The 24757-nt window shown below is 49.8% G+C and overlaps 1 protein-coding gene and 1 long non-coding RNA gene across 2 annotated transcripts in view; one reads left to right on the forward strand and one right to left on the reverse strand.

Moving 5' to 3' along the window:
• The window catches only part of LOC311527484, a 29943-nt gene extending 6610 nt beyond the window's left edge, over positions 1-23333 (forward strand). Inside the window, exons 2-3 of the long non-coding RNA XR_014713350.1 lie at positions 13882-14154; positions 22351-23333. This is a non-coding gene — a long non-coding RNA (uncharacterized lncRNA). The remainder of the gene's footprint in view (positions 1-13881; positions 14155-22350) is intronic.
• The window catches only part of LOC311527483 (epithelial sodium channel subunit beta-like), a gene marked incomplete at its 3' end in the record, with an annotated part of 32151 nt that overhangs the window by 6574 nt on the left and 820 nt on the right, over positions 1-24757 (reverse strand). Inside the window, exons 2-11 of the mRNA XM_084641513.1 lie at positions 23485-23806; positions 20316-20509; positions 19655-19758; positions 18882-19045; positions 12950-13057; positions 8253-8370; positions 7365-7440; positions 7122-7180; positions 5802-5862; positions 5482-5557 (exon numbers count right to left, since the gene is read on the reverse strand). Of these exons, the coding sequence (XP_084497639.1) occupies positions 5482-5557; positions 5802-5862; positions 7122-7180; positions 7365-7440; positions 8253-8370; positions 12950-13057; positions 18882-19045; positions 19655-19758; positions 20316-20509; positions 23485-23806 (1282 nt within the window). The remainder of the gene's footprint in view (positions 1-5481; positions 5558-5801; positions 5863-7121; positions 7181-7364; positions 7441-8252; positions 8371-12949; positions 13058-18881; positions 19046-19654; positions 19759-20315; positions 20510-23484; positions 23807-24757) is intronic.

Below are 24757 nucleotides of genomic sequence, written 5' to 3' on the forward strand. Positions count from 1 at the left end.
CACGCTGGCCAAACAGGAAATGAGATTCAAAAGTTTGCGGTTCTTTTCCTGTCTACCTGGCCAGTGCATCTGAGTTGAGAGTGCTGTCCAGAGCGGTCAGAATGGAGCACTCTGGGATAGCTCCCGGAGGCCAATACCATCGAATTGTGTCCACAGTACCCCAAATTCGAGCCGGGAACGTCGATTTAAGCGCTAATCCACTTGTCAGGGGTGGAGTAAGGAAATCGATTTTAAGAGCCCTTTAAGTCGAAATAAAGGGCTTCACTGTGTGGACGGGTGCAGGTTTAAATCGATTTAACGCTGCTAAATTCGACCTAAAGTCCTAGTGTAGACCAGGGCTATGACTTTAGGTCGAATTTAGCAGCGTTAAATCGATGTAAACCTGCACCCGTCCACACAGTGAAGCCCTTTATTTCGACTTAAAGGGCTCTTAAAATCGATTTCCTTACTCCACCCCTGACAAGTGGATTAGCACTTAAATCGATGTTGCCGGCTCGAATTTGGGGTACTGTGGACACAATTCGATGGTATTGGCCTCCGGGAGCTATCCCAGAGTGCTCCATTCTGACCGCTCTGGACAGCACTCTCAACTCAGATGCACTGGCCAGGTAGACAGGAAAAGAACCGCAAACTTTTGAATCTCATTTCCTGTTTGGCCAGCGTGGCAAGCTGCAGGTGACCATGCAGAGCTCATCAGCACAGGTGACCGTGATGGAGTCCCAGAATCGCAAAAGAGCTCCAGCATGGACCGAACGGGAGGTACGGGATCTGATCGCTGTTTGGGGAGAGGAATCCGTGCTATCAGAACTCCGTTCCAGTTTTCGAAATGCCAAAACCTTTGTGAAAATCTCCCAGGACATGAAGGACAGAGGCCATAACAGGGACCCGAAGCAGTGCCGCGTGAAACTGAAGGAGCTGATGCAAGCCTACCAGAAAACCAGAGAGGCGAACAGCCGCTCTGAGTCAGAGCCCCAAACATGCCGCTTCTATGATGAGCTGCATGCCATTTTAGGGGGTTCAGCCACCACTACCCCAGCCGTGTTGTTTGACTCCTTCAATGGAGATGGAGGCAATACGGAAGCAGGTTTTGGGGACGAAGAAGATGATAGCTCACAGCAAGCAAGCGGAGAAACCGGTTTTCCCGACAGCCAGGAACTGTTTCTCACCCTAGACCTGGAGCCAGTACCCCCCGAACCCACCCAAGGCTGCCTCCTAGACCCAGCAGGCGGAGAAGGGACCTCTGGTGAGTGTACCTTTTAAAATGCTATACATGGTTTAAAAGCAAGCATGTGAAAGGATTACTTTGCCCTGGCATTTGCGGTTCTCCTAGATGTAGTCCTAAAGCCTTTGCAAAAGGTTTCTGGGGAGGGCAGCCTTATTGCGTCCTTCATGGTAGGACACTTTACCACTCCAGGCCAGTAACACGTACTCGGGAATCACTGTAGAACAAAGCATTGCAGTGTATGTTTGCTGGCATTCAACCAAAATCCGTTCTTTATCTCTCTGTGTTATCCTCAGGAGAGTGAGATATAATTCATGGTCACCTGGTTGAAATAGAGTGCTTTTCTTCAGGGGACACTCAGAGGAGCCCGTTCCTGCTGGGCTGTTTGCCTGTGGCTAAACAGAAATGTTCCCTGCTGTTAGCCACAGGGAGGGGGGAAGGTTGAGGGGTTAGTCACGCAGTGGGAGGAGGCAAAATGCGACCTTGTAATGAAAGCACATGTGCTATGTATGTAATGTTAACAGCAAGGTTTACCCTGAAAGAGTGTAGCCACTGTTTTATAAAATGTGTCTTTTTAAATACCGCTGTCCCTTTTTTTTTCTCCACCAGCTGCATGTGTTTCAATGATCACAGGATCTTCTCCTTCCCAGAGGCTAGTGAAGCTTAGAAAGAAAAAAAAACGTACTCGCGATGAAATGTTCTCCGAGCTCATGCTGTCCTCCCACACTGACAGAGCACAGACGAATGCGTGGAGGCAAATAATGTCAGAGTGCAGGAAAGCACAAAATGACCGGGAGGAGAGGTGGAGGGCTGAAGAGAGTAAGTGGCGGGCTGAAGAGAGTAAGTGGCGGGCTGAAGCTCAAATGTGGCGGCAGCGTGATGAGAGGAGGCAGGATTCAATGCTGAGGCTGCTGCAGGACCAAACCAGTATGCTCCAGTGTATGGTTGAGCTGCAGCAAAGGCAGCTGGAGCACAGACTGCCACTGCAGCCCCTCTGTAACCAACCGCCCTCCTCCCCAAGTTCCATAGCCTCCACACCCAGACGCCCAAGAACGCGGTGGGGGGGCCTCCGGCCAACCAGCCACTCCACCACAGAGGATTGCCCAAAAAAAAGAAGGCTATCATTCAATAAATTTTAAAGTTGTAAACTTTTAAAGTGCTGTGCGGCATTTTCCTTCCCTCCTCCACCACCCCTCCTGGGCTACCTTGGTAGTCATCCCCCTATTTGTGTGATGAATGAATAAAGAATGCATGAATGTGAAGCAACAATGACTTTATTGCCTCTGCAAGCGGTGATTGAAGGGAGGAGGGGCGGGTGGTTAGCTTACAGGGAAGTAGAGTGAACCAAGGGGCGGGGGGTTTCAACAAGGAGAAACAAACAGAACTTTCACACCGTAGCCTGCCCAGTCATGAAACTGGTTTTCAAAGCTTCTCTGATGCGTACCGCGCCCTCCTGTGCTCTTCTAACCACCCTGGTGTCTGGCTGCGCGTAACCAGCAGCCAGGCGATTTGCCTCAACCTCCCACCCCGCCATAAACGTCTCCCCCTTACTCTCACAGATATTGTGGAGCACACAGCAAGCAGTAATAACAGTGGGAATATTGGTTTCGCTGAGGTCTAAGCGAGTCAGTAAACTGCGCCAGCGCGCCTTTAAACGTCCAAATGCACATTCTACCACCATTCTGCACTTGCTCAGCCTGTAGTTGAACAGCTCCTGACTACTGTCCAGGCTGCCTGTGTACGGCTTCATGAGCCATGGGATTAAGGGGTAGGCTGGGTCCCCAAGGATACATATAGGCATTTCAACATCCCCAACAGTTATTTTCTGGTCTGGGAATAAAGTCCCTTCCTGCAGCTTTTGAAACAGACCAGAGTTCCTGAAGATGCGAGCATCATGCACCTTTCCCGGCCATCCCACGTTGATGTTGGTGAAACGTCCCTTGTGATCCACCAGAGCTTGCAGCACTATCGAAAAGTACCCCTTGCGGTTTATGTACTCGGCAGCTTGGTGCTCCGGTGCCAAGATAGGGATATGGGTTCCGTCTATAGCCCCACCACAGTTAGGGAATCCCATTGCAGCAAAGCCATCCACTATGACCTGCACATTTCCCAGGGTCACTACCCTTGATATCAGCAGATCTTTGATTGCGTGGGCTACTTGCATCACAGCAGCCCCCACAGTAGATTTGCCCACTCCAAATTGATTCCCAACTGACCGGTAGCTGTCTGGCGTTGCAAGCTTCCACAGGGCTATCGCCACTCGCTTCTCAACTGTGAGGGCTGCTCTCATCTTGGTATTCATGCGCTTCAGGGCAGGGGAAAGCAAGTCACAAAGTTCCATGAAAGTGCCCTTACGCATGCGAAAGTTTTGCAGCCACTGGGAATCGTCCCAGACCCGCAACACTATGCGGTCCCACCAGTCTGTGCTTGTTTCCCGAGCCCAGAATCGGCGTTCCACAGCATGAACCTGCCCCATTAGCACCATGATGCATGCATTGGCAGGGCCCATGCTTTCAGAGAAATCTGTGTCCATGTCCTGATCACTCACGGGACCGTGCTGATGTCGCCTCCTCGCCCGGTATCGCTTTGCCAGGTTCTGGTGTTGCATATATTGCTGGATAATGCGTGTGGTGGTTGATGTGCTCCTAATTCCCAAAATGAGCTCAGCGGCCTCCATGCTTGCCTTGGTATGGCGTCCGCACAGAACAAAGGCGCGGAACGATTGTCTGCCGTTGCTCTGACGGAGGGAGGGGCGACTGACGACACGGCTTACAGGGTTGGCTTCAGGGAGCTAAAATCAACAAAGGGGGTGCCTGTACATCAAGGAGTATTTCAGGCAGGACTTCACGGAGGGTTCCAATAAGAAATGGTGCACCTAAGTTATTGTCCTTATTGGAACAAGAAGGTTAGCCTGGCCTCTGATTGATACATGGCTAGATTTACCTCGCTGCACCTTCTCTGTGAGTGACTGCAGTGTGATCTAGAAGAATGAGTCCCCTAGACAGGGGAGAGGGGGAAGCAAATGAGTACAAAACAAATCTGGTCTATTTCTTGTTTTGATACACTCCATCTATCTTTTACATCTTTGGCTGGCAGCAGACGGTGCAGAAGGACTGCATGCCATCCACATCTCATGGCTGCTTGGCAGAAGATGGTACAATACGACTGCTAGCAGTCCATATCGCCTGCCCGCTCACTATAAGACGGTTCAATAGGACTGACTGCAGGACTAAAGAGAATGACCTGGTCAAGTCACTCCAAATTTAGTCCCTGCGCCCATGTCTGCCCAGGCGCTCCCAGCCGACATGGCCAGGAGCACCTCGGACATGACGATGACGGCTACCAGTCGTACTGTACCGTCTGCTGCCACAAGGCAAGGGGTTGCTGCTACTGTGTAGTAATGCCGTACCGCGTCTGCCAGCACCCAGGAGACATAGGGTGACGGTTACCTGAGCGGGCTCCATGCTTGCCGTGGTATGGCTTCTGCACAGGTAACTCAGGAAAAAAGGCGCGAAATGATTGTCTGCCCTTGTTTTCACGGAGGGAGGGAGGGAACGGGGGCCTGACGATATGTACCCAGAACCACCCACGACAATGTTTTAGCCCCATCAGGCATTGGGATCTCAACCCAGAATTCCAATGGGCAGCGGAGACTGCGGGAACTGTGGGATAGCTACCCACAGTGCAACGCTCCGGAAGTTGACTCTAGCCTCGGTACTGTGGAAGTGCTCCGCCGAGTTAATGCACTTAATGCACTTAGAGCATTTTCTGTGGGGACACACACACTCGAATATATAAAACCGATTTCTAAAAAACCGACTTCTATAAATTCGACCTTATTCCGTAGTGTAGACATACCCTTAGAGCTGCAGCATAGAATGTCACCCCCCAACCCCTGGAGTAAGGAGAGGTTGTGTGCTGCTCTTGAACAACCCAGGCACCCTCCTCCTTGAACAACCCAGCCACCCTCCCATTGAGCCACAAGCAGCAGTGGCAGGCTTTGGAGGCTGGAAGGGAGAGGCAGCCAGTAAAGGCTGGTGCTGACAAGAAGTAGGAGTTCTGTCCCAGACTACAGATACATTTAACATTCTCCGGGTGATGGGGGTAGGTCTAAATACTTCAGATTAACCTCTTGGGAGCAGCATGGACGCTGCTCAGAGACTGAGTGACAGAGTCTGCAGGTATTTGGCTTCTGGAAAAGGCTATGGAAATATGCTCTGGCACGTGTGTTAGAAGCAGGAGCCTGATACTGCACTTACAGTTGTAGCCGCAGATTCCGAGGTGGTTCTGTAGTTATACTCTTCAAAGTAAATATTTAGCTTGACGATCCCATTGCTGTAGGACACAAGGATCAGTTAAAACTCATTTCTAGCCCTGTATACCCTGTGCATTTACTTAAGAAAGTGGTATCTGTATAAGCTGCTTTTGTGATCAACTAGCTTGATAGACAAGCACCCCGGCATCAGTAGATTTGTTCTGTCCCACAGGAACACGTTTGGGATGATGGTCAGGTTTTGTGCTAATCTAACATTAACAGGCCCCTTGGATCAGAGAGAAAATGGTCTATTCTTTTACTCACCTGTCCAGAGTCACATTTGTCGACAGATTTCTTTCATAGGACAAAATATGGAAAATCCAGTCATAGTAAAAGAAAATTGATTCATAACTGAAATGGGAAATGTTCTCTCTGAGCCACGTATTCTATGGGGGAGGTAAAATACCACCTACAAGGTCCACAAACTGTACACAGAAAGCTGGAATCTCTGGCACCTGCCCATGCTAAATAACAGTTGATGTTACACTACATAAAGGAATTTGTGATTCGGTCAATAGCACTTGCAGACAGGTGACTTTCCTCCAGGCCATAGAACCAGGGCCCAGAGAAGCAAATCAACAGGAAAATTCCTGCTGAAATGGTAAAAGGGGTAATTTTACAGAGCTTCCAATTTTCTATCAATCCATATTACAGGCCCTGATGTTTTAGCTTCACTGTTCTCAACTGATGATGAGAGAATGTGGTGAGATGACTTAGGGAGAGTTTGGGAAAATGGAATCAGACCGGAAGCAGAGTTCATTCCAATGTGGAACAAAAATAAATGATGAAACCTCAAAAGTTGTCCCAAAAGTTGGCCTCCATCCAGCTCTGCTACCAGGCTTAAAAATGCTTCATTTGGTTAAAAATGCAGCAGCCTGCTTACTGAGCCACATAGACCACTACGAGCATACCACCTTCTCTGCTCTGTGCTCTTTACTTGGTTTTTAAAGAGAAGTTCAGTATTTCAGTTATTCTCCTCAAAGGGCCCCTGTGGAATAGCCCATATCATGCAAGGGACCATGTCCCACTCCAAGTTTCTGACTCCTGTGAGAGTGACATTCCATAGAAACAGTGAGTCAGCTTTCAGAGTGAGAATTATGTGTACAGGAGACAGAACTTCCTCAATACTGTCCCATGACTGAGTATCTCAGACTGGAAGACACTGGAATCATCACCCAGCACTTTCAGATCAAAATTGAAACCCTGTTACTGTGGCTGTACAGGTCACAAAAAACCAACAGCCTGTACTGAATAGGGGCTGGAGAGAGAATGGCCATTTATAGTGTTTATTTTTAACATCTGTAAGGCACTTAAATACCAGTGAGAAGCAGAAACAAGGTAATGTAATGGTAACAAGGTAATGTAATGGTAAGGTGTGGTAATATGTTATCAGACCAACTTCTGTTGGAAAATGTAAACTCAAAAGCTGCTCTCTCTCACCAACAGAAGTTGGTCCAATAAAAGATATTACCTCACCACCACCCCTTGTCTCTCTAATATCTTGGGACAAACATGGCTACAACAAAAGTGCATACAATAGCGATAAGCAGGGAATCTTCCCTAGACAGACAGGAACTGATTTTACCTCTGACGCCTCAGATGGCCAGCCTGCCACAGAGATGGTCGTTTTGAACTGAGTGTTGCTGGAAAGAAGACACAAGAACATTAATTCATGGAGCTTTCCACTGCTCTTAAATCACCAGAACTTTAGCTCAATTTCAACCCCCCATAAAGGTCTGTTCAGATTTTAAGATCAGTGTTCAGTGAGGGATAAAACGCAGGATTCCCTCCACCTTGAGAGCTGCCAGAGAGAGTTTATTTACTTACTTGCATGTGTCCTTACAAGAGTCAATACAAGACTGCCTGTGTCCTATACTTGACCTCAGTGAAGAATAGCAATATGCTGTTTGGTGAAAACAAAAAGCAAACAATCCAGTCAGATGAGAACTTTACTGCTGCAGATTTGCTTCCCCCATAACCTTCTGAAGCTTTGACAATCCATTGATAAAAACAATCAAACTCTTAGACGATGTAACACCTTTTGCAGGGCCTAGTGGACTGGCTTTCATCAACACTGACACGTGTGGTGGGCTGTCGATGGTCCTACACCTCACTTACTGCAGTCCCTTCTGCAGGAAACATTCAGCTGGATGCTTGAGCAGTGCAGAATCTTGTCAGTGATGCACCCGCCGATGAATACAGGGTGACTTCTAAAACATTTGTTGCAAGAGAACTGCAGCACTCAGAAACGTTCAGAGCAGACATAAGTGTGCTGAGGATTGCATCAGGTCTGTGCCACCTTGTACTGAAGGGGGGGAATTTATCTGGGGATCTGTACAAACCTGTGGAGAAGTGCTGACCTTTCCGTGCTAGGACACCTGAAATGCTGAGGCTGGTGGTTTCTGTTTACTCCATAACCCAGAGTAGAAAACCTTGTCATCCCATATGGTGTTGGTGTTACCAGCTGGCCATTCCTCTGTGAGAAGCCTTCATTCAGCTAAGCTGTTATGGCAGCTGATATTCCTTAGCCTTAGGCCAGAGCTGAGAGCTCTGCCTCCCTCCTCACTCTCCACCTTGTTAGCAAACAGAGCCCCTGCTGCAAAAACGTTTAACTCCCAGCTACTTAAAGTGCCCCTGACAAAGCCCTTATGTTTCCAACCCCTTCCCATACGTATTATGGGGCCTTGCTATTTCACACTCTGTTCGTGTTCTTACCCCAGTCTGGATCATCTTCACTGTTGCAATAATTTACCCCTTCAGGTAAAGGAAACAGATAGTGACCACACCCACAATTTTCGAACATCTGAGCTTGGAAACAGGAGCGCAGACAAGCCTGCAAAAAGGGGACAAGGAGCCATTTAGAACTGGGACATGCTCTCACGCTGATCAGTGCATCAAAGAGTGCAGAGACTGCTCCCAGATGCCTTCCTACCAGGCTCCCAAAGGGCCGACTCCTTCAACACTGGTTGCCGGTGTTTTACACTGTAACCTCACCCAGCTGAGAACAGGTGTTCATGTCACAATGGTAAAAATGCCACCAACAGCCAGTACTTTCTCTCCACTAGCATTCCCACCTGCTGCCCACAGCAGAGCTGCCCTGGGCTTAGCAACAACGGGAAAGATGTCAGACAAAAAGCCAAGCGTAGACCAGGCCGAAGGGGGATGCTCAGCTCTGAAGCAGAGAGAGGGTAACAGCATGCAGAGCAATAACCAAAACCAGACAAAGTTCACAAGTGCTGCCTGGATGGAGCTTTGGCCTCTGGATTTCTGCAGAATCACTTGTCCCTTGTGGTTCTCTGCTTTCCGAGGCCCTCCCTGTTTTTTCTCCAGCTCTCTGGTTCTTAAAACACATTTGTTTGGTTTTCTTCTGGCCAGTGAGTTCTTACCTGGGTGCATCTGCATGGCGCAGGATTAATGACATGATACTAAGTGCTCAGTCAGGGCCAGATTCTCCCCTGAAATCAATGTGGGGGTGGGGACAAGGAGAACCAGGACTTAGCATCTCCCATCTACTTGCCCAGGGTTCCCCTCTCACTGTTTGATGGCCCAGGAACCTAGGGTGGTTCGTGGTGAAGAGCGGAAGACAGGCAACTTCACCTGGCTTGTTTGTAACAAGGTGCTGGGCTCTGGCCCACCAATTTGTTTCTATGGGGAAGAGAATCTGTCAGAGCCCAACCTGCATCACCTGACCCCCTTCCAACCTACAGACCTAGCAGCTGCGGAGCCCCCTCAAGGGGCTCTTCTAAGGTCAGGGAGGAGCATGCAGCACAGTCAGCTCCTCCCCACTTCCACACCCTGCACTGGGATCCATCGTCCTCCGCTTTCAGGAACAGAGGGGTCACTTGGTTCCTTAGTCTGAGAAAAAAACGGTTACTTACCTCTCGTAACTGTTGTTCTTCGAGATGTGTTGCTCACGTCCATTCCAATAGGTCTGTGCGCGTGCCCTAGCGGAACCCGTCGGGTCGGCTGTGGAGACCCCTAGAGTGGCGCCTTCATGGCGGGGTATGTATGTCCCTGCCGACCCGCCGCCTGCTCGGTTCCTTCTTGCTGGACACGCCGACAGTGGGGCGGCGGGAGGGATTTGGAATGGACGTGAGTAACACATCTCGAAGAACAAGTTACGAGGGGTAAGTAACCGTTTTTTCTTCTTCGAGTGGTTGCTCATGTGCACTCCAATAGGTGTATAGCAATGGAATAATAGCAATGTGACAGTACACGTCCTTCAAGTCGAAGACAGTGTACCAGTCTCCCGGATCCAGGGCGGGAATGATGGCGGCCAGAGAGACCATGCGGAACTTCACCTTTTTTATGTATGTGTTGAGCTCTCGTAGGTCCAGCATAGGCCGAAGCCCGCCCCTGGCCTTGGGGATGAGGAAATAGTGGGAGTAGGACCCCTTGCCCCTGAATTCCTGAGGAACCTCCTCTATTGCCCCTACAGCTAGGAGTGATTGTACCTGTTGTACAAGGAGTTGCTCGTGAGAGGGGTCCCTGAAGAGGGACGGGGAAGGGGCATGGGAGGGCGGGAGGGAACAGAATTGGATTGAATATCCCACCCCCACCGTGCTGAGGGCCCAGCGGTCTGATGCGATCTGAGACCAAGCACGGTAGAAGCAGAAGAGTCGATTCACAGAGTGGGGGAAGGATCCAAGAAGGCGACTGGTGCGCTGTCCTCGTGTGCATCTTCAAAAGTTTGGCTTGGGGCCGGGGGGCTGTTTGGTCGAACCCTGGCCTTGGCCTGAGGAGGATTGCGGTGGGTGCCTCCTGTTATTTCTGCCCCTCCTCCTAGGTGGATCCCACCTTGGGGTCCCCGAGTAGAAACGGGTTGGGGGCTGAGGTCTAAAGGCCTTTCTCTGAGGCGCTGGGGTGTGTAGCCCCAGAGACTTCTGAGTCGCCCGCCAGTCCTTCAGGATATGTAGATGTGTGTCCATATTTTGAGCAAACAGGCCCTCACAGTCAAAGGGGAGGTCCTGAATTGTATTTTGGACCTCAGGTGGGATCCCCGAAACCTGAAGCCATGCACTGCACCTCATAGCGATGGTGGTGGCCATGGTTCCAGCCGCAGAGTCCGCTGCATCCAGGGCTGCTTGGAGGTCAGTCTTAGAGACCACTCTACGCTCCTCAAGGAGCGCACTGAACTCCCTGCAAGAATCAGCTGGGATTAACTCCTGGAACTTAGCCAACGAGCTCCAGGAATTGAAAGCGTATCGGCTAAGCACCGCCTGCTGATTCTCTACCCGACTTTATGGCCAAAGAGATCCAGCTTCTTGGCGTCATGTGACTTAAGCGTGGGGCCGGGTTGACCCTGCCACTCCTTGTGGTTTGCCTCGTCAACCACCAGAGTCCCCGGTTGGGGGTGCGTAAACAGGTGCTTATAGCCCTTTTGCGGCACAAAGTAACGTCTCTCGACCCCTTTCGCCGTTGGTGGTTTGGAGGCCGGGGTTTGCCAAAGCACCTTCGTGGTGTTCTGAATTGTCCTTATGAGGGGCAAAGCTACTCTGGAAGGACCCTCGGGGGTGAGGACATCCACCATCGGATCTGAGTCCTCCATAACCTCCTCTGCCTGGAGGTTGAGGTTAACTGCTACCCTCCTAAGCAGGTCCTGGTGCCCTTTGGTATCCATTGGTGGTAGAGTGGTGGAGGTGCCCACCACTGCCTCATCCGGCAAAGAGGAGGAAGAGGTTCCTGGGACAGGGTCTTCCTGACCCTCGGGTTCTCTGGACGCTGGGTCAGCTACCTCGGAGCACCCCGCGACTGGAGGTTCAGGTGCCACCGACGTCGGTGGAGGAGGGGCCGTGCTTGTCCGTGGCCGCTCAACAGCCCTGTCCCATAAGGGATCCTCCGGGTCCCTAGGGGTATAGCGTGCCATCGACATCGCTGATGGAGGGGCATGGGGGGCCGATACCACCGACACCAGCCTAGATCCCTGACCTTGAGCCTGGTGGTAGGCCCAGGGGGTCCAAAAAGGCCATTGCATTGGACCTGCCACTGGGGTGGCCAAGTGGCGACTGGTGCTGGTTGTTCCGCCGACCTTCAGTGCCGGGATCGGGGCCAGGACCGGGAGCAGTAGTGGATGCATCGGGACACAGACGATTCCGTGTCGGACTCTGACGAGTATTCTGTACCGGACCATGGGGGAGCGGAGCCCGATGGTGCTGGGGAGTGGTGCCGGGGAGACGGCGATTGGTGCCGCAGCATCATGGGCCTTCCCCAATGATGAGTCAACGGCGGTGCCGCCATCAGTGCCGGTGCGGCCATCGGTGTCACGACCGGGGCTGTAATCACCCGCGGTGCCAGGCGTGACGCGGCAGTCGGTGCCATCGCCGGTACTACTGGCCGTGCCTGAGTTTGCGAGGCCGGGTACTGCGCCGCCATATCAATGAGGTCTCGAGCCGCCTCATGTGTGTCTGGAGTGGAGGGGAGATCAAGCTCTTCCTCCAAATCATCGCGGGTAGGAGAGTCCGTTCTTGCCGGAGTCAAGAGCGCCGGTTCTTGGGGGCCAGACCGAGGGTGTCCCACCAGAGGATGCAGCCCACTGGAAACCCCCTCAGCTTCCTGACAGGGGAACGACCCCTGTCTGGTTTCTTTTTCTCATGCGGCACTGGAGGCTGTGAACAGTGCCGCCGTGAGGCACTGGCCTTGAGGGCCAGGGAGAGGTACCGGTGCTCCCTGGTGGAGTCTTTCCTCGGTGCCGGGACATCCCACCCTGAGGCTGGTGTGCTGTGCACCGAGGGTGCCGGCATCGGCTCAGGCTGTGGCTGAAGGGCCGACTCCATCAAGAGGAGCTTCAGGAGATAGTCCCACTCCCTCTAAATCCTGGGTCTGAAGCTCGTGCAAATAGGGCACTTATCTGTCTGATGGCCCTCCCCAAGGCACTTGAGACAGGCGGCGTGCAGATCACTTGTTGGCATAGGTTTTGCACACCTCTCACACACGACCGAGGCATGCCCCAGTGCTGGGGAGAGTAAAACAGGGGAAACCCCCCCAAAGTACGCTAAACTAACCTAATCTACAACTATTAACAACTAACTAACAACTCTGTACACTAGAACCACTCGATAAGGCACTTGCAAAGCAAGAGACTAAGCTGTTCCAACAGGTAAGAAGGAACCGAGCAGGCGGCGGGTTGGCAGGGACATACATATGCCACCATGAAGGCGCCACTCTAGGGGTCTCCACAGCCGACCCGACGGGTACCGCTAGGGAAAAGCTTCCAGCGATCGTGCACGTGACATGTGCACACACCTATTGGAATGCACATGAGCAATCACTCGAAGAAGAAGTATTTATTGCATGATAATTAGTGCTAAGCCCCTGGTCTGTCACACACCAATATTCAGACTGTCCAGAAAGAGTGCAGAAAAAGAATCCAAATGGAGGATTTTTAAAAAAAAACATTCGATTTTTTAAATTACCTGTATGGAATAGGAAGTGTTGTACTTGTTATATAGATTTTTCACAGGGACATCAGAGCCATCTGTCGTGCAGTTGTTGTAAGGGTAACCCAGCTGCACCAATTCATCCTGAAAAATCCAACACTTGTATGTTGCAGTAAGAATCCACATGTATCTTGGCTTCTAGTTTATATATAAATGGAATCCCTTCTCACTGCAGCTCTGGCACCTGGAGTGCAGAGGCAACACTTGCCCATGCAGAGGGAGTTATTTGGATTTAATAAAGCAATTTAACTTAAAATCAGAGTTGCTATGTGAATGCTTATGTTGGAAGTGCACAATTTGCTTTCTATTAATAGTCCCTAAGTGCCACATAAAGGTCTCAAGCACTCCTGCCAAGATTGGCCAGTGTACATGCAGAAGGTGTACCCAAATGAGCACGCATGCATGCAGCCAACGCAAGTTCTGTTATTTTATTAAAGCAAATCTTGTGAAGAGTTAGCTCAGCTAAGACGGAAAGTGAACAGCAAACAGCGGAGAGGCTAACAGTGGGAGTTCGCCTGGGGACAACCCACTGAGGCTTTCATCTTGCCGGCTTCTCTGAGTAATTACTACAGCTCCTGAAAAGAAAAGGAGTACTATTGGCACCTTAGAGACTAACCGATTTATTTGAGCATAAGCTTTCGTGAGCTACAGCTCACTTCATCGGATGCATTCAGTGGAATGCATCCGATGAAGTGAGCTGTAGCTCACGAAAGCTTATGTTCAAATAAATCGGTTAGTCTCTAAGGTGCCACAAGTACTCCTTTTCTTTTTGCGAATACAGACTAACATGGCTGCTACTCTGAAACCTACAGCTCCTGAGGAAGCTCGTAGAAGGAAGGTGATATGGATGGGGGGTGTTCAGCTGTTGTTACCTGCACAGCATGTGCCATGTTGTTTTTCTTCCACAGGACAAAAGCAACTTTGTCTGTACAAAGTGCAAGCTGGTCTCCACATTGGAAGAGAAGGTTCAAGGTCTGGAGAAACAGGTATCAACCCTGCATTGCACAAGAGAAACTGAAAATTTCCTAGACAGACATCAGGATATGCTTCTACGGGCACAACGGTCTGAAGATTCAGAGCAGGCTGCGCAGCGGGGACAGGAGGATGGTGAAGAAATTTGGCAGCATGTGGCCTCCAGAAGAAGAAAGGGGAGCGTCTATGTACCAGCAATGCAGATACAGGTAAGCAACCATTTTCATGTTCTCTCCACAGGTACTAATGCAGAGAGTGGACTAGATGATACATCTGAGGGAAGGGAGCAGAAGGAGACTCCGCCGATTGGAAGGCATGAGATGCCCTGTCCTAGGGATGTGGTTCCACGACCACCGCTCCCAAGTGAAGGAGGCAGGTGGTGGTGGTCGGGGATTCCCTCCTCAAGAGGACTGAGTCATCTATCTGCCGCCCCAACCGGGAAAACCTAGAAGTCTGCTGCTTGCCAGGAGCTAGGATTCACGATGTGATGGAGAGACTGCCGAGACTCATCAAGCCCTCGGATCGCTACCCCTTCCTGCTTCTCCACGTGGGCACCAATGATACTGCCAAGAATGACCTTGAGTGGATCACTGCGGACTACGTGGCTCTGGGAAGAAGGATAAAGGAGTTTGAGGCGCAAGTGGCGTTCTCGTCCATCCTCCCCGTGGAAGGAAAAGGCCTGGGTAGGGACCGTCGAATGGTGGAAGTCAACGAATGGCTACACATGTGGTGTCGGAGAGAAGGCTTTGGATTCTTTGACCATGGGATGGTGTTCCAAGAAGGAGGAGTGCTAGGCGGAGACGGGCTCCACCTAATGAAGAGAGGGAAGAGCATCTTCGCAAGCAGGCTGGCTAACCTAGTGAGGAGGGCTTTAAACTAGGTTCACAGGGGGAAGGAGACAAAAGCCCTGACGTAAGTCGGGAAGTGGGATACCGGGAGGAAGCACAAGCAGGAGAGCGCGCGAGGGGAAGGCTCCTGCCTCATACTAAGAAAGCGGGACAATCAGTGAGATATCTTAAGTGCGTAGACACAACTGCAAGAAGCCTGGGAAACAAGCAGGGAGAACTGGAAGTCCTGGCACAGTCAAGGAATTATGATGTGATTGGAATAACAGAGACTTGGTGGGATAACTCACATGACTGGAGTACTGTCATGGGTGGATATAAATGGTTCAGGAAGGACAGGCAGGGCAGAAAAGGTGGGGGAGTTGCATTGTATGTAAGGGAGCAGTATGACTGCTCAGAGCTCAAGTATGAAACTGCAGAAAAACCTGAGTGTCTCTAGATTAAGTTTGGAAGTGTGAGCAACAAGGGTGATGTCGTGGTGGGAGTCTGCTATAGACCACCGGACTGGGGGGATGAGGTGGACGAGGCTTTCTTCCGGCAACTCACAGAAGTTACTAGATCGCAGGCCCTGGTTCTCATGGGAGACTTCAATCACCCTGATATCTGCTGGGAGAGCAATACAGCGGTGCACAGACAATCCAGGAAGTTTTTGGAAAATGTAGGGGACAATTTCCTGGTGCAAGTGCTGGAGGAACCAACTAGGGGCAGAGCTCTTCTTGACCTGCTGCTCACAAATGGGGAAGCAAAAGTGGATGGGAACCTGGGAGACAGTGACCATGAGATGGTCGAGTTCAGGATCCTGACACAAGGAAGAAAGGAGAGCAGCAGAATACGGACCCTGGACTTCAGAAAAGCAGACTTTGACTCCCTCAGGGAACTGATGGGCAGGATTCCCTGGGAGAACAACATGACGGGGAAAGGAGTCCAGGAGAGCTGGCTGTATTTTAAAGAATCCTTATTGAGATTACAGGGGCAAACCATTCCAATGTGTAGAAAGAATAGTAAATATGGCAAGCGACCAGCTTGGCTTAACAGTGAAATCCTTGCTGATCTTAAACACAAAAAAGAAGCTTACAAGAAGTGGAAGATTGGACAAATGACCAGGGAGGAGTATAAAAATATTGCTCAGGCATTCAGGAGTGAAATCAGGAGGGCCAAATCACACCTGGAGTTGCAGCTAGCAAGAGATGGTAAGAGTAACCAGAAGGGTTTCTTCAGGTATGTTATCAACAAGAAGAAAGTTAAGGAAAGTGTGGGCCCCTTACTGAATGAGGGAGGCAACCTAGTGACATCCGATGAAGTGAGCTGTAGCTCACGAAAGCTTATGCTCAAATAAATTGGTTAGTCTCTAAGGTGCCACTAGTACTCCTTTTCTTTTAACCTAGTGTCAGAGGATGTGGAAAAAGCTAATGTACTTTTTTCGCCTCTGTCTTCACGAACAAGGTCAGCTCCCAGACTGCGGCACTGGGCAGCACACCATGGGGAGGAGATGACCAGCCCTCTGTGGAGAAAGAAGTGGTTCAGGACTATTTAGAAAAGCTGGACGAGCACAAGTCCATGGGGCTGGATGCGCTACATCCGAGAGTGCTAAAGGAGTTGGCGGAAGTTTTTGGAAAGCGTAGGGGACAATTTCCTGGTGCAAGTGCTAGAGGAGCCAACTGGGGGGGGGAGCTTTTCTTGACCTGCTGCTCACAAACCAGGAAGAATCAGTAGGGGAAGCAAAAGTGGATGGGAATCTGGGAGGCAGTGACCATGAGTTGGTTGAGTTCAGGATCCTGACACAGGGAAGAAAGGTAAGCAGCAGGATACGGACCCTGGACTTTAGGAAAGCAGACTTCGACTCCCTCAGGGAACGGATGGGTAGGATCCCCTGGGGGACTAACATGAAGGGGAAAGGAGTCCAGGAGAGCTGGCTGTATTTCAAGGAATCCCTGTTGAGGTTACAGGGACAAACCATCCCGATGAGTCGAAAGAATAGTAAATATGGCAGGCGACCAGCTTGGCTTAACGGTGAAATCCTAGCGGATCTTAAACATAAAAAAGAAGCTTACAAGAAGTGGAAGGTTGGACATATGACCAGGGAAGAGTATAAAAATATTGCTCGGGCATGTAGGAATGAAATCAGGAGGGCCAAATCGCACCTGGAGCTGCAGCTAGCAAGAGATGTCAAGAGTAACAAGAAGGGTTACTTCAGGTATGTTGGCAACAAGAAGAAAGCCAAGGAAAGTGTGGGCCCCTTAATGAATGAGGGAGGCAACCTAGTGACAGAGGATGTGGAAAAAGCTAATGTACTCCATGCTTTTTTTGCCTCTGTCTTCACTAACAAGGTCAGCTCCCAGACTGCTGCGCTGGGCATCACAAAATGGGGAAGAGATGGCCAGCCCTCTGTGGAGATAGAGGTGCTTAGGGACTATTTAGAAAAGCTGGACGTGCACAAGTCCATGGGGCCAGACGAGTTGCATCCGAGAGTGCTAAAGGAATTGACGGCTGTGATTGCAGAGCCATTGGCCGTTATCTTTGAAAACTCGTGGCGAACGGGGGAAGTCCCGGATGACTGGAAAAAGGCTAATGTAGTGCCCATCTTTAAAAAAGGGAAGAAGGAGGATCCTGGGAACTACTGGCCAGTCAGCCTCACCTCAGTCCCCGGAAAAATCATGGAGCAGGTCCTCAAAGAATCAATCCTGAAGCACTTGCATGAGAAGAAAGTGATCAGGAACAGCCAGCATGGATTCACCAAGGGAAGGTCATGCCTGACTAATCTAATCGCCTTCTATGATGAGATTACTGGTTCTGTGGATGAAGGGAAAGCAGTGGATGTATTGTTTCTTGACTTTAGCAAAGCTTTTGACACGGTTTCCCACAGTATTCTTGTCAGCAAGTTAAAGAAGTATGGGCTGGATGAATGCACTATAAGATGGGTAGAAAGTTGGCTAGATTGTCAGGCTCAACAGGTAGTGATCAATGGCTCCATGTCTAATTGGCAGCCGGTGTCAAGTGGAGTGCCCCAGGGGTCGGTCCTGGGGCCGGTTTTGTTCAATATCTTCATAAATGATCTGGAGGATGGTGTGGATTGCACTCTCAGCAAATTTGCAGATGATACTAAACTGGGAGGAGTGGTAGATAACGCTGGAGGGCAGGGATAGGATACAGAGGGCCCTAGACAAATTGGAGGATTGGGCCAAAAGAAATCTGATGAGGTTCAATAAGGATAAGTGAAGGGTCCTGCACTTAGGACTGAAGAACCCAATGCACAGCTACAGACTAGGGTCCGAATGGCTAGGCAGCAGTTCTGCGGAAAAGGACCTAGGGGTGACAGTGGACGAGAAGCTGGATATGAGTCAGCAGTGTGCCCTTGTTGCCAAGAAGGCCAATGGCATTTTGGGATGTATAAGTAGGGGCATAGCGAGCAGATCGAGGGACGTGATCGTCCCCCTCTATTCGACATTGGTGAGGCCTCAGCTGGAGTACTGTGTCCAGTTTTGGGCCCCACACTACAAGAAGGATGTGGATAAATTGGAGAGAATCCAGCGAAGGGCAACAAAAATGATTAGGGGTCTGGAACACATGACTTATGAGGAGAGGCTGAGGGAACTGGGATTGTTTAGTCAGCGGAAGAGAAGAATGAGGGGGGATTTGATAGCTGCTTTCAACTACCTGAAAGGGGGTTCCAAAGAGGATGGATCTAGTCTGTTCTCAGTGGTAGCAGATGACAGAACAAGGAGTAATGGTCTCAAGTTGAAGTGAGGGAGGTTTAGGTTGGATATTAGGAAAAACTTTTTCACTAGGAGGGTGGTGAAGCACTGGAATGCGTTACCTAGTGAGGTGGTGGAATCTCCTTCCTTAGGGGTTTTTAAGGTCAGGCTTGACAAAGCCCTGGCTGGGCTGTTTTAGTTGGGGATTGGTCCTGCTTTGAGCAGGGGGTTGGACTAGATGACCTCCTGAGGTCCCTTCCAACGCTGATATTCTATGATTCTAGGATTCTATGAAGTGTGTAACTCAGTTCATTCAGATTGGCCAAGACAAACTTGGCTGCTGTCCCATCAGAGGGTCTTACTTTCCAATGATTTGTTCTGATGAGATGTCACACATACCACTAATACGCTGATAGAGGTTTCTGTCCCAGACATGGCATAGATGCCCTGGTCTTTAAGAAACGGGAAACTCTTCTGCTTATGCAGCATAAGCCTTGCCCCAGCAGTAGATGTGAGGTAGGGAATGTAGTCTTGTTGGCCAATGTCCAGAATTAACTGCAGCCCTGTGGGCACCAAACACAATATTCAAAAACCCACAACATGAAGTGCAGGGTTTATATATAAACGTGAGTGTTTAGAGGAACAACAGGGAGTCCGGTGGCACCTTAAAGACTAACAGATTTATTTTGGCATAAGCTTTAATGGGTAAAAAACCCACTTCTTCAGATGCAATGTTTAGATGAACTCTCTTACTCTGCAGGGAAATCCCTCTCCACTGAGAGAGGAGAACAGACCCTTCATCCTTAGATTGACCATTGTTACACCTGTTAATGCTTTGAAAAGGACTCTTACACTCAGCCAATGTGTGGAAAGGAAAAACCTGATTCTGTGGGTGTTTTCCCAGGTATTCAGATGAGATGCACTTTTCTTAAAGTCATCCCATTATTCTGTGTTATACCCTTTGCCATTGCATATGTAATCCATGTCCCTTTGGGGGTTTACCCCCCTTTCTAATCCTGCACCTCTAAGAACTCAATCATAGCCCTACAGAGGAACATAAATCAACAGTCTCTGTATGATGTGCAGTAGAACTTGCTGTCTGCAGAAGGAACATTTCCCAGCCTTCCCAGTTCCTTTGTTCTGTCTCTTTTAGGAGGGGTTTTAGTACTTACCAAACTTTGCTCGAGGCTTGGAAGAAATCAGGGCTTCCTCATCCATGCCCCAGTTAAAGATGTAGCAGTTGCCATGGTCAGGATGATAGATCTGGGTGAAATTTCTGAAAGAATCACGTACAAGCCGTGACCCTCCAGGGAGAGCTAAAGGGTGGTAGGCTAATTGATCATATGTTTTGTTATCCTGCAGTTAATACTTGGTCCTCCTGCTTCATGGTGTAAGCCAATCTCTGACTATTAGATAGCAGGATAAGTCCTAACATGGGGGCAGATTATTCCACATCTGCTAGTTGGGGGTTCTGACAGCTTCGTTTGAAGCATCTGGTGCCGTACACTGTCAGAGGCAGGATACTGAGCTAGACGGACCTCGGGTCTGAGCCAAATTGGCAATTCTTAGGTTCCCATTGGCTACACACTTACCTGCCTATTTTATTTAGTAAAAAACCCCAAAAAGTACATTCACATGACACTATTATAGATCCCTACAAATGCTTTTCTTTAGCAGTCAATTAGAAGGACAAAACTGGCAGGTGACAATGCAGGATCACAGCATGTCTCATACACAATAACGTGGGGACCATGTGGCACTGTGAAGCCCTCTGTGCCAATATAGTTTCAAGTGACACTGAGAATAAGTAGAAGTTCAGTGGGTTCCACATACCTGTAGCTGCAGGGCTCTGCCCCATACAGACATGCTAGGATCATGTCCTCTGGCTGGTAGCCCATCCTGATCCTCTCTTGCAGCGGGACTTTCGAGAGGATGCTAGTGGACTGTAGAACGTACCATTCTGTCACTGCTTGGGCTGCGCTGGTGAAGTTCCTGTAGATGCACTGGGGGGTGTCCTTGTGGCTGCACTGAAGACACATGGAGTTAGATATTAATGTGTAACTAACAGACAACCTGAGACTAGGCCATCCTGATGGTGAGGGTGTGGGGAGAATGATCTGTTCCCTTCAGTGAACACACAGGGTCATCTTCTTTTCTCTTCTCCCTCTGATCCGATGCCAGCCCTCCCTGCTTATTCCTATAAAGGTGAACAGAGATAAAGCCAGGAGTGGCCTGTAGAAATGAATGATCTGGAAAAAGGGGTAAACAGTGAGGTGGCAAAATTTGCAGATGATACAAAACTACTCAAGATAGTTAAGTCCCAGGCTGACTGCGAAGAGCTACAAAAGGATCTCTCAAAACTACGTAACTGGGCAACAAAATGGCAGATGAAATTCAGTGTTGATAAATGCAAAGTAATGCACATTGGAAAACATAATCTCAACTATACAAGCAAAATGATGGGGTGTAAATTAGCTGTTAGCACTCAGGAAAGAGATCTTGGCATCACTGTGGATAGTTCTCTGAAAACATCCCCTCAATGTGCAGCAGCAGACAAAAAGGCTAACAGAATGTTGGGAATCAATAAGAAAGGGATAGATAATGAGACAGAAAATATCATAATGCCTCTATATAAATCCATGGTACGCCCCCATCTTGAATACTGCATGCAAATGTGATCGCCCCATTTCAAAAAAGATATTAGAATTGGAAAAGGTTCAGAAAAGGGTAACAAAAATGATTAGGGGTATAGAACAGCTTCCATATGAGGAGAGATTAATAAGACTGGGACTTTTCAGCTTGGAAAAGAGAAGACTAAGGCAGGAGATGATAGAGGTCTATAAAATCATGACTGGTGTGGAGAAAGTAAACAAGGAAGTGTTATTTACTTCTCATAACACAAAAACTAGGGGTCAGCAAATGAAATTAACAGGTAGCAGGTTTAAAACAAACAAAGGAAGTATTTCTTCATGCAACACACAGTCAACCTGTGGAACTCTTTGCCAGAGGATGTTGTGAAGGCCAAGACAATAACAGGGTTCAAAAAAGAACTAGGTAAATACATGGAGGATAGGTCCATCGATGGCTATTAGCTAGGATGAGCAGGAATGGTGTCTCTAGCCCCTGTTTCCCAGAAGCTGGGAATGGGTGACAGGGGATAGATCACTTGATGATTCCCTGTTCTGTTCATCCCCCGCGGGGCACTTGGCATTGGCCACTGTTGGAAGACAAGATACTGGGCTAGATTGACCTTTGGTCTGACCCAGTATGGCCGTTCTTATGTTCTCATGACTCTAAAATCCTAAAGAATTTAATAGAGAATGATCCCCTTTCTACTGGGATTTTGAAGCATCCTAATGACTTCTGTAATAAGGACAGAATTCTCTGTTCATCCTGTGGGATGGCCCAAGATGCCTATGGAATGTTCATTCCCTATTCCTGTATACCCCCCACCCAGGATCCTGCCATGCCTCAGTCTGCCTGGACCAAGGCACCCTGGGGGGAATTTCTTCAAGGAGCAATTCACATCAGCCAGTAAAACCCCATCACTGGGCTGGTTGTGGGTGAAGTGTGGCTGGGTAGGGAAGGGAAACCTGTACTGCAGCACAGGGCCAAAGACTGCTCAGAAGCTCCACGACAGCTGCTCTGGCAGCCTAAGGGCTGGGTAGCTGCTGTATTCGGAAGGGACTGGGGCCACAAGATCAGGTGGAGATTTTTAACAGAGAGGGTAATTAACTACTGGAGCAATTTACCAAGGGTTGTGGTGGATTCTCTGTCATCGGCAATTTTTAAATCAAATGTGGGTGTTTTTCTAGAAGCTTTGCTGTAGGAATGATTGTGGGGCCGTTCTCTGGTCTGAATTATACAGGAGAGCAGATGAGATGACGACAGTGGGCCCTTCTGGCTTGGCATCTATGAACCTGAATCCTGTGGTCCGTCCTAGCCCACCCTCCTCACCACTGCCCACAACAGCCTGCACACAGAGACACTTTCTGCAGAGCAAGGATGCCTGTAAGTGCAGCTTCGCCCATGGCTCCCAGTACAGCCGCAGGACAGGGCTTCAGTGGAGTGGGGCATCTGACACTGGCCTCTGAGCACAGGTGAATGTCACCTGGAAACCCCCCTGCTGTACACGTCACCTCATTCAGTTACCGTGCATCCCTGCAGAGCACTCCGAGGGTCTCCCCCTGCCAGGAGCTGAACCGCCTCTCGCCGAAGTGCTCCCAATAGCCCTCGCTGGGGGAGCAGGCCCAGCACAGACGCATACAGGCCGCACTACCCTACACAAACACAGGACACTGTCCTGGGACTGCTGACACCAGGGGAAACGCTCCGTCTTCATTGCAGCTAGCTGGGTTCTGGAGGGAATAACTCAGCCTGGCTCCTCTCCGGGAATTGCAATGTGGGCCTGATCCTGGTGTGGGCACTGAGAATCCCTCATGACTGCAGCCAGAGCCCCAGGTGTGTCACCCAGGGCAGGATCAGGCCAAAAGGATTGGAAGTGTTTCTGTTAAATGAACTTTCTGTGTTGGTGTGATTAGAAAATCTCAAACCCAGCAGCCCCCCACTACACCAGTGTTACCGGCAAGTCCTATGGAACAACCCTCCAGAGATGCACCAGCCTGATGGAGCAGCCCCCAGCCATACACCCAGTGTGTCACTGTGCGGGAAATCATTTGACATGGGATCCATGCTCAGTTCCAACCAGCTCTAAACTGAGAGAAAATGACTGGAAATGATGCACAGAGCTGTGCCAGGGCCCCTTTATGAGCCAGCATGGACCACACGATACAGCTTTTCAAGAGAGAAACCTGGTGGAGAAACAAAATCCAGAGGCCCCATTTGTGCTTTATGTTCTAGCAGAGGCTATGTCAATGGATACAGCCCTATCTGCCTTACTCCCACGGCTTAACTCTCCTCCCCAAATGTTTGTGTAACTCCCATTTGTGTCCTTGAACGAAGTGCAGAGCACGTCTGCATGGAGCCATAAACCTACACTTACCAGCTTCACTGCCACTTTGTGTTTCTTTGCTTCTGACGTCACGTTGGACAGGGCGGGAGAGGAACTGTTGGGTCGGGTTCCTGAGCCGCTTTGGTCGGTCTCAAAGAGATCGATAATGATGGGATGGTCTGGGTCACTCTCGTCCATCAGAACCAAGGGGATTTGGTTCCAGAGCTTGAGGTCTAACCTCTGAGAAACAGTCTCACTGGAGCTTAGTGGGGGAGCTGAGATTGCGTCCCCATGCTTGGACTGCAGGATCCTTTCCAGGGCTGCCGCGGTGAGCGCATCCAACTCTTTCAATAGATGCCTCACCTTGGAGTATCTGAAGGACAAAGAGCAGTTAGCAGGTGCTGGGAAGGTGGCAGTGGCTTGCAGTAGATTGAATGTCTATAGGGAACACGGGCCTTAGGTAGCTTCATAAAGAGTTACTGAAAAATGAATGCAGTCCATGTACAAAGTGTGATCTAGGCTAGAATGTGTATCCTGGAGCAAGAACCAGATATAAAATTAGCCAGGAGCCCTGTACCTGGGCAGTCATTTTCACCATTGCACAGTGGGCATAAAATGGTCCCACTCTGGTTTAATCAGCAGTTTACATGATCTTTGTGCTGGTGTAAATAACTTCACAAGGTGCCAGGATTCAGAGAACGAAGCCAGCTGTGTTCTACTGATGAATGTGCTCTCAGTTACTCTACCCGATGGCCACTGTCTTTCAGGTGATTTTCTGGGATCCTGCTCAATACATAGGAGCTGCTGTGGAAGGAAGAGATGCACCAAAATCGGTCAGCACCCCTGGTACTACCCCACTTCTTTCTCTGCCCTGATCCAGAGAACTTTCCTGGAGAAAGAGGGCGTGCCTAGTGGGCCATGGCAAGCCACAGGTGCTAGAACAGCCTGGGGGGAAACTGGCACCCAACATAGGTTTGAACAGCCAGCTTTGTCAGCGTAAGAAGGGCCCATCTCCCTCGTAACTTTACCTGCATTTATCAGCAGCAGCTGGCATGGCTGGCTCCTAACATGCCGTGCGTACCCAAACCCATGCTTAGGAACAGTGTTACTGCTGGCAGTGTTTCACCCCCGCCAGTGGCCTAAATGGGAGCCTATAGTTTTCTTCCTGTACATGATTCATACCCCAGTTGTTTTGCGGCGTGAACAGGGCGCACTGAGCGTGCCCGTATAGCAGACTCCCGTCAGGCACGGCCCGCGGCTGCTCTGTGTGTGGGGCTGCTGGGCACTATGTTCCCTGCTGAGTTATTGGCAGAATAGAGTTGTG

Source organism: Lepidochelys olivacea, assembly GCF_965140295.1.
Source record: "Lepidochelys olivacea isolate rLepOli2 genome assembly, chromosome: 10".
Lineage (NCBI taxonomy): Eukaryota > Metazoa > Chordata > Testudines > Cheloniidae > Lepidochelys > Lepidochelys olivacea.